This window comes from Nannospalax galili, unplaced genomic scaffold, assembly GCF_000622305.1.
Source record: "Nannospalax galili isolate Female #2095 unplaced genomic scaffold, S.galili_v1.0 scaffold390, whole genome shotgun sequence".
Classification (NCBI taxonomy): domain Eukaryota; kingdom Metazoa; phylum Chordata; class Mammalia; order Rodentia; family Spalacidae; genus Nannospalax; species Nannospalax galili.
This window is the reverse complement of record NW_008330777.1, coordinates 7,022,650-7,033,022: the sequence shown is the minus strand read 5'-3', so window position 1 is coordinate 7,033,022 and position 10,373 is coordinate 7,022,650. Positions and strand designations below refer to the sequence as shown.

General features: G+C 40.9%; 1 protein-coding gene across 2 annotated transcripts in view; it reads right to left on the bottom strand.

Annotated features, from left to right (window-relative positions):
- Positions 1 to 10,373, bottom strand: part of Tmtc2 (transmembrane O-mannosyltransferase targeting cadherins 2) — a 507,640-nt gene that overhangs the window by 313,265 nt on the left and 184,002 nt on the right. Inside the window, exon 2 of one of the 2 annotated variants that reach the window (XM_008852327.2) lies at positions 825 to 1,395. The exons of the other annotated variant lie outside the window; for it this stretch is intronic. Coding sequence (XP_008850549.1) covers positions 825 to 1,395 — 571 coding nt within the window. The remainder of the gene's footprint in view (positions 1 to 824; positions 1,396 to 10,373) is intronic. 2 annotated transcript variants of the gene reach the window in all.

Here is a 10,373-nt window from a genome sequence, read left to right as displayed (position 1 = left end):
TATATATATACACACATATATATCTATATATGTGTATATGTGTATCAAAGAATTATTTTAAAATCAATTTCTTTATTATCCTTTTTCAGTAAGTGTTTGATTTCTATATATTTTATGTACCTATTCAGGGATACGTAATGTGCTTAGCAGAAAAGCACAGGGACTCCAAAATCCTTCTGTGACCTTGGAACAGAATTACATTTGAAGCCACTAAGGGATACACAAACATTAAGCCCTGAGGCAAAGGTCTTAATTGGCCTCAGGGCAAAACTTATAATAACCATTTTGTGTTTTGCGTCTTGTATTCTTACACACAAACAACAAGGAAAAGGTGAGCATGAGTCATTGTTTAAGCGTCTGACTTCCTCATGCACTACAGAGGGATGTTTTTCAAACTGAGGAACAGTAATCTTAACAAATTACAAAGGGTTTCCCTCCACGGAATCCAACATCTAGCGCAGTCGTCAGCTGTGTTATTTTTACAAATATTCATCATAGGCAATTATTGGATTATAGGGAACTTAGCAAAAAGAAAGAATGAACCAAAACCAATAAAGATACATATTTTTATAAGGCAAAATTATTCTTCTGCCACCTTGGAAATCATGGAAACAAGTTCTGAAACCTGAGAAATAAGACAAGCAGTGACTGCAACAGCACTGAGTAAAGAAAGGTCAAAAAGACACTTCTACTTACCAGAAGATCAAAAGGAAACATTTTAAATTCTGCTTGAAAAAGAACAAATTTGCTTTTTAAATGGTGCCAAAGGACCAAGCAAGTAGATTACTCAGTAATCCAATGCTCTAGAGGCAACAATCACTTACTTTGTAAATGGTAGGTAAGATCTGTTTCATTTTGAGCCTGTGAAATACAAAGACATCATAAACAGCTGAAACTGCTAGGACAGTCACTCCTTGTTCCTTCCACAACATGCTGCATCCTGCACACAGTCCAGTCCCCAGGAACCAGCCCCAAGTCCTGGCACTGTAGCCTCTTGTAGAACAGTGCTTAATGTAGCAGAGCAAGGAGAGGAGAAAGAAGAGACTGGCACCAACATCTGCCCGTCCTACGATGCCTGCCACTGCCTCTGTGTGAATGGGGTGAGAAGCGAACATCAAACCAGCCATGAAAGTCCAGTATCCATCCCCAAGGAGGACCTTGGAGAAGTGTGTGAAGAGACCGGTGACAGCCGCATGCAACAGGACATTGACAAGATGGTAGCTCCAAGGATTCAGTCCTCCAATAGCATAGTTCAGTCGAAAAGAAAGAGTGCAGAGTGGCCGGTAGGACTTGTGGCTACCGCTGTGAGTTAGAAGAGTCCCCCAAAAATCATTGTAGAAAATGTGTGTCCATGGGGTTTCTGGGAGGAGGTCCTGATTCGTCTTGATAGCACGGCTGAAAAACAAAATGTTAAAAAAAAAAAAGGTAAATGTAAAATACAAAAAGAAAAAGAAATATGGCATTGATGAGATAGCATCTTCTTCAAAAACTTGTTTATTATATGGCTTTATGATGGGATTCCAAGTACATACAGGTTGAACTTGGATCTTGTCATTAACACTTACTAACACTACACTGAGGGATGGTTTTCTTTTCCTGCAAAGCTTTTTCCTTGTTGGAAAGAAAAATGTTTGAAGAATAAATACATGGGTTCCACCAATGATTTTAGCCTCAGTGTAGCAGCTCCCAAACAACTGCCCCGATGCCTCTGTGTCATCCTAGCTAAGAATGCAGTCTGGAGGCTTCAAGTTAGCATGCTGCCTGGGATTCTACATTAAAAATATATATTTTTTATTTATTATTTTCATTTTATGAGTGTAGTGCCTGCATATAGGTAAGTGCACCCATGCAGTACAATGCCCGCAGAGGACAGAAGAGACTGTTGAATCACATGGAACTGGAGTTATGGACAGTTGTTAGCTGCCATGTGGGTGTTAGGATTCGAACCTGGGTCTTCTGCAAGAACAGTGTTCTTAAATACTGCACTATCTCTCCAGCCCCAAGGTATTCTACATTTTTAAGATGGCCCAGGAACTGCTCATCCAGGGGATACAGCTAGATCTAGGACTGGCCCCTATTCAAAATGAACTTTAAATAGAACAGCAGGTCCCAGAGTACTGCTTCTCCTAGGCACAAATCACCTGGGTATCAGGGTGAAAGGTTGGCTCTGATGGAGGACAGGGGAGAAGCCAGAGATGATACCACACCACTGGCATGTTCCCCAGCACTATTCATGCTGTTGGTCCTTAGACTAGAGAGGGCCTAGAGATCTTGAGAGACAGGAAGATGGCTCTTCTCCTACCTAGAATTTCCTTCTTGCCTTCATCTGTTTCATGGCCTTTCCCATTTCTCTCAAAGGAGTTACTATCACCTGTAAAAATCACAATGGCACTTCATTGTCTCCTGATAGGAAAATATATCCAGGATTTCATGCCTCAGACTTCCACATAAATACCAGGAACGAAGGAGCTACTGTTTGCCGAGCACCTGCTATCTGGCAATTTGCCCCCTTGCTATATCTTCTCATTTAAACTTTAGAACAGCACTGATGAGGCAGATCTTACTATCTACATCTCTAAGGTGAGGAAATTATGGCTGAAAAAGATTAATTAAAACTAGTTCAGCATCATATGCATTTGGAATAGTAGCAAAGGGCATGACAGCTTGTTCTGTTCTTACGATTCTGAATCTCAGAAACTATCATCCATATACCACTGGAGACATTTAAGAAGGTAGATATACCCTGTAAAGCTGTTAATTGCTATACTTTTAATGTGTATTGGAAAGAAAATTTATCTTATCCATGGTAGATTTTAGTAATACTTATTCAGAATCAAACTATCAAAATTTTAAAGTATCAAAACAAATAATAAGTAATCAATAGTCCTAAGAGGATAAATTACTCATGTTGAAGAAGATATGTAAATGATTCCATTTAAAAGATTCTTCATTTTACCATGATAGTTCCTGGTCAATAGGATGGCACTGCAGTATTTTATGTCCCTAGTACAGTGATCTCTATATTCTCAGAGCATGACACAGGCACCTGAGTCAGAAGGCAAGAGAACTATGAAGCTCTATAACTAGAAGACTCTCAACTAGTCCAATATCAGGGCTTCTTAAAGCATTTCAGGCATTTTAGAAGCTGAAGAACACATGATAGGAGGCTGACCCAAAGATTCAGACCTCCAAGCTCCTTCACCAGTTATGCTATATGCTGAAAGCTCAAAAGACACTCATGAATATTACCAAAAATCACACTGGAAAAGCTTTGGATTAAAGGAAAGAGCTCTGAGTCCCATTTCTGTAATTCTTGTCTGACTTCAAAACCATTCACATGGGTTAAGCTTCCCATCTAAAGGGACTAAAAGAGAAACAGCAGAGTTCGTATTCCACGGGGCTTAGACAGCTAGCCAATGGTGACGTTCTACTGCAGCTCTAATTGCTCCTCAATGAGCCTCTCCGAGTTTGTGTCTGTAATAGTCTTACCTTAAAATCACTTAGAAAATACTTGTAATTATTCATTTATCTTCACTAGAGAGGAACAAAGGTCATTGTTTTTAGACACATGAGCATTCTGAAGACCCTCTGCCCTATTAGCCATTATTATTATATATAAAGATTGCTATATAATCTACCAAAAGTCCCTTATTAAAGTCTACTTGGCTCATAACTTCTGAAATCAAGTATATTTTGGGTTTAGAATTAAAACAGGCTATCAGTTATTGATGATTTATTGATGATAATCTATACCCTGCCAATTTCTATACTAGTACCTTATGTATATAAGACTTATGAGAACTAGTCAGTGTTTCTCAATGTTCACCAAAAACAGTTCTGTTAAAACTATATCTTAAAATGACAAGGCAGAAACAGCTTATTGTTCTCAAATATATATGGTTTTCTTTTTCCAACTTAACAGAATTTCAGTTTTAAACTGAGCACATGGTTATTTCTCCTATTCCCTTTGATGTTAAATATGGTCATGGGATAACTTCCAGAAAGCATCTTGAGAGGGAAAACTTATCCTCCTGTCTCTAGTCCTCCTTTTGGCAACATGGAATGTGCCATGGTCCATAAAGTGTCCTTGGGGATAGAAGTCACGCACAGCAGGATAGAGGACACTGACCATACCAGCCCATGCTAACAACCTTTCCATTTCTGTGAGAAATGCCCTGCTGTTTCTTCTAAGCTACAATATGTGAGTGTTAACTAGTAGCAGCAGCTGAGCAAAATCCTTTGTTAATGGAAGACCAACTACATCACAGTGGTTTGATTTTCCATTCTGATTTTTCATGTCTCCGTGTATTGACTGTGTATTAAATGAATTTCCATATAAATTGGCTTTTAAAATATTAGAAACAGATGTTTTTCTGGATCCATTAAATTAAAACACCCTGCTATGACATTCATCAAGAATCCAACCCAGAAGTAATTGCTTAAGACTTGATGGGTTATAATTAAAATTTAAAAGAAATATGAAAAACTGCCAAACTGCCAAACAGTGTTGTAAGAGAGAGCAGATTTCAAGCACTTCAGAGTGAAACTCAACTGTCTTCTATGAGACATTAACCTTGAAGTTGAGGTACATGTCTCTAGTAACAGTACAGAACCACAGAACTAGCCTTGCCAGGGCCTTGAGACTCAGGACACAACATTCAGGGATAGGTTTTGCTGATCCAGTGAGGAAAATTTAGAAACAACTAGGACAATGCTTCAACCTCCCAATGGAAGGACAGGAAGGATGCAAAGCAATCTTCACTGACCCAGTTATTCTGTGGTACTTGTTCACTGTCTTAACCAACTCTGTAAATGCTTTCAAAGAAAAAAACCAAATCAACCAAATCAACCAACCGTAAAAACCTGTTCAAATCTGTTGAAAGTTCCTATCTTCATAGCAATAAACCCGGTAACCTGAAGCAGCCAAAAATAAACAATATCTAATCCTCACAAAATGAGGATTTCAAAACAAGGAACAAGATTAATAAATCTTACAGTTTCACTGGGAGAAACTCTCTGAAGCACAGCAACAAATTTAAACTCTTCAAAGGAAGGGAAAAGAAAAAAACTAAAGGGCAAACAGCATTAATAAAACAAAAATGGAAGAGCAAAAGCATCCCTCACCCATGTGTGTAACACACTAGATTAAGGGAAACGTCTGTGTGATAAAAATCCATAACAGGTGTTATCCACCTAAGCAGGGCTTATATTTAACCAATGAATATTATGACACTAGAATATGAAATGATACTAAATTGCACTGCGCTTTAATATTTAAGTCATGGCACATATGCAAGTCAGTGATAAGGCCTGCATCGCACCACCATTCAGCATGTCTGAAGAAACTGATTCTAGGGCTGTACGTCACTGGTAAAGCATGTATATACCATGCATAAGGCAAAAAAAGAAGACAGACCAAATCTGAGTAATCTGATGGTAAGATGAGAACAGGTAGTCATTCAACACTAAGCAAAATAGATTTTGATCATTTGCGTTTTCTCCTATGAGTCCAAAATAGCACTAGTGAAAACGACTTCTGCTATTTCACAGCCAATGAAACCGCTTAACACAAAACAAACTTTCATGCTGATATAATTCCTGGAGTTGCTTGTATGAGCTGGTGCTGAAAATTCAGAAAGACACGAAAGGATCAGGAAAAGTTCCACTCTAGGAAAGGTAACGGGAGGAATTCGAGCAGAGGATGTGAAAAAAACAACTGCAGACAGAATTCTCTAAAGAACACAGGACTGAGAGACTGTCTTTTGAAGCAAAAAGACCTAGTGTCTCATGTTTTCACAGAGGTCTTAACCTGATTCCAGTTATGCTCATTTGTGCCTCTTTGTTTTTGCTGTCTTACGATTTTTCTTTTGAGAAATACTGACAAAGGCCAGCACTGTTGTAAAGCTGATTGATGGTGTGGCACAGGTGTGTGTTCTCATCACTATTTTTTCTACCTGCTGACCTTTTCAGTCACAAGCACCCTCACAAGTGATGACCATTAGTCCTTCAGAGCCTAAATGATGCTTAGATTCAAACATCAAAAGCCACACTGCTCTGTCACTGTTCTCTTGGTAAGTAAGTAAAGGATATCGTAGGTTAAAATTGCTTTATAAGAGAAAAGAAGAAAAAAATCGCCTTTGTTAATGCACCCTTCTTCAGAGCTATGTAGACAAGCCTATGTATGCTAAGCAAGGGCAGTGTAAAACAGGTTAAGAAAGTGATTCCAGGGCTGGAGAGATGGCTCAGTGGTTACGAACACTGGTTCTTCTTGCAGAAGACCCAGGTTCGAATCCCAGAACCCACACGGCAGCTAACAACTGTCCATAACTCCAGTCCCAGGGGATCCAACAGCCTCTTTTGACCTCTGAGCGCATTGCATGACATGGGTGCACTTATCTACATGCAGGCAATACATGCATACGCATAAAATAAAAATAATAAAATTTTTAAAAAGTGATTCCAGGGCTGTAAGTCAGTAGCAGAGCACTGGCACAGCCTGCACTAAGCTCTGGGTTTGATCCCAGAATAGAAGGGCAAAGAGGGGAGAGAGTGGAGGGAGATATTGTGTATCCAACTGAACATACATTGACTAATCAGAGTTCCTTCACTTTTCTGTACCTTGGTATTCTCTTTTGTAAATTAAAGATAACTGGAATTACCTTGTAGAGCCATCATGAGAAAAAAATAAGTAAACAGGAAGCAACACCATGTGTATGTATGAGAGATAAGTTCAATCCAATATATATGCAACATATGTATGTATAATGTAATTCATATATACATGTGCAAATGTAGTTTATGTACTGCATGCTACCTGTTATCATCCTATCTATCAATGGGACTAACAAAGCCACTGATGTTAGACACCAAACAGGGTGCTGTTTTCAGAATGTGTTTATATTTAGACTATTCAAATTCTAAGGACTATAGGCATGTGTATTTCAACTGAAACTCCTTTATACTTGGGGTAGTGAGATGCATAAGCTGGGAAAAGTGTTTGCTTCACAGATCTGAGTACGTGAGTTTGATCTGTGGGTCCCATGGTGGAAAGAGAAACCAGTTCTCAAATGTTGTCCTCTGATCTATACTCATGCATCATAACATGCACATGCACCTACATTCACATGCATATGTATACACATACCATATACGCACACTTAATTTTGTAAGTACTTCTGTGCTTTCATGATACTTTCAAAACATGAGAATATGCATGAATGAAGGGAAACCCGTGGTTTAACACTGCTCTTCTCACTTCCTTTCTCTTTTTCACTGTCTCTAGCCAACTCTCCTTGGCTAGCATCTCTTTCACATTTGTTAACCCGAATCTGGAGGTCTCTCTTGGTTTTGTCCCCTGATCTTTCTCACTGAATTATTAAGCCCTGCCTGCAGTCACGATCTCCAGGACCCGCAGCCGGAGGGAGTGTATATGTGTGTGTGTAGGTACTTATGTGCCATGGTGCATGTGTAGAGGTCAGAGGATAAATTTTGGAAGTTAGCCTTCACCTTTCCACCTTGTTTTTGAGGCATGGTCTCTTTGGTTTTTGTCTGCTTTTGTTTTGGTTATAGTTTGTTAGGTTTTTGCCCTTGCATATGCCAAAGTAGCTGGCGCATGAGCTTCCAGGTGATTCTCCTGTCTCAGTCTCCCATTTCCCAGAGGAAAACTGGGATTGCAGAAGCACACTACTCTTTCCAGCTTTTCATATGAGTTTGAGGACTTAAACTCAGGTCATCAGACCTTTGCGCACTGAGTCATCTCCCAGTCCCATGAGGCTACACTTCCTACCTCCTACACGTAAATGGAAAGAGGAGTAATAGAATCCTGATTTCTCTACTAATACCAACTGCATCACCTTTAGCCTCAATGAAGTGCTACTTCCTGACCTATGGTTTGCATGTAATAACAATTCTTCTCAACAAGGGCTTGTTAAAGAGCACACCAGGTGATGTTAATTTAATATGTAACAGAGACGCTTGCTGTTCTTGCAGAATCACTCCTGTTAGTACAGGAGTATCTTATTCTATCCATTAGAGAACAGGCCCCATTTACTCTCAGTCTGTAAAGAGTGCCCTTGGTACCTGATGAATGGTCTTACAATGTTGCCCATTACTGTCCTATAGTTCTCCATCTCCATCCCTGGCTAGACAACTGAAGGAGAGGTGAACCAGACAATCAAAGCCGATATGGCACCAATAATCCAATGAGTAAGGGCACTCTGCTTTAGTACAAGATGAAATCCAAGGGTTGCTAGAAGATTCCTGAAGACAGTCTCTGAGAAAAGGCCAACTTATATTATCAAGTTAGATGAAAGAGAAAAATAGACATTTCTTAGTATAGCTGAACTAAACTGTGTCTGAATCCAACAAATGCACCTTTTAGGACTTTACATTTATTAAGCCTGAATCCACATTAATTTTTCTCACAAACCATCTCCCTCTTATTCAGTCCCCTCATTAAATACTATCATTGCACCATGACTGAAAATTCAAGGCTGTACATGAGGATCCTTCTCTCTTTGCCTCTATGTCTATGTTTAAGACTTGTCATGACATCAGAAAATCCCTTGACTTCACCTCTAGTGCCTTTCCTATAATGCCTATTCAGGCTTTCGATGCTTCTAGCTTGTGCTGCTTAGCATGCTTACTACAACTACCTGGTCATTTCTCTCCCTCCTTCATTAGGCTATAGGTCCCCTCAGGAAAGGAATTACATCTTTTCTCCCAATGTCCAATGCATCTTAGGCATGTAATAAATATTGTTAAATTGAACTCAATAGCTATGCCTGCTTGCTTTCTCATTTTGATCTATTATGCATGCTATGGGCAGAACAAGTTCCAGAAATATAACACTAACTCTGCCCTCACTCTGCAAAAATCCCTTGTCATGCCCTACTTCTTTTCATAATAAACCCCCTTCACAGCCCTGCATTCACAGCCTCCTAGGTCCATCTCTCATTCTTTCCACATATGCCTCCCAATATCATTCAAAGTTCCCAGCCTCTCTGCTTTGGCTCAAATCATTTAATACTAGGCCACATGGATTATTGTTGGGGACCCTTGTTGTGTAAAGTAGTAGTCTCTTCATGACCGGATAGCCCATGGGCTCGGCTTCAAATGCAGAGACTCCTTTTATCAATAGGGTGCTTTTCTGGCATCTTCCTGGCTCGTCTTTTGAAGTAGCCGTCACAGAAACATGGCCTCCGGCTCTGGAAATGCCAGGTTTTCCTATGTGATTCTCAGGCAGTCTGGCAGCCTGGCAGGAGCCCACTTCCATATGTAAATAGGGCATCCCACAAAGTACCTATCAGCTAAAGCTTTTTACCACTACCCCCACAGTATAAAGTGTCCTGGTTTTCCCTCAATAATTGGAGCTGGATCACCAAGACTTGGAGCCAAGTAGAGTCAGGAGAATAAAGTAGCTGTATCACTGAGATCAGAGCTGAGTCCTGTGTCTTATTGCCTACAATCCAGTCTCTCCGGAGAAAGCTATTTCTTCGTAAGCCACGACTCACAGAACCCTAGCTTTTGCCGTTCTGCACCTTCCCGCGTGATCCAGCGGCTGGTGGATTTCGCATCTCGAGGAAGTGCACGGGTGAAATTAGGGCAGAACTCGACTGGGCCAGCCCCGGTAGCAGAGGGACCCACAGCGGAGAAGCAGTGGAGAAGCAGGGGCCCGCCAGCAACGCAGAGCAGACGCGCCGCGGGACCCACCGCCTTCCAGGTGCGCGCAGAGGACCGGCGCCACGCTAGCAGCTGGCACCCCAAGATCCCTGCACACCCCATATCTGGCGCCCAACATGGGGCCTCTGAACTTCATGCCAGCGAGCAGCTGGCACCCCCTGAAATGCAGGATTCGTGAGTATCTCTCCCCACCAGGAGAGCAACGCAAATCTCTTCTAATTTTCTCCTTTAGTTTCTGGTCTAAAAGTCTTCACGTGGGACTGCTAAGGACAGAGAGACCACTGAGGCTTCCTGGTCAGGGCTACTCCCTGATGTTAGCTGAAGGTTTCTTTGACCCCCCTAATGGACCCTGACTGCCTGCAAAGGTGTAGACAAAAGACCTCTATCTATATATCTTTCTAATATAAAAATCTGGTGACGCAACGGCCACTTAAGAGTCATTAGGACGGCCGCCAGCCTCTTAAATTTGCAGGAAGGCCTGTGCTGGGAACCAAGTGGAATCCCCTGAGATTTTAATTTCAGGCACGTTCCCTTGGGAACCATCACTTCACCCCACTTTTTCTATCTCAACACTGCTAGAAAAATCCCTAAAGTTCTAAGAAATCTCCATGTAAGCTTTGGAGTCAGGCAGATTTCTCTAGTCAGCTCTGTTATCCTGCCCCCAGGCATTCAAACCACAGCTAAAACCAGTT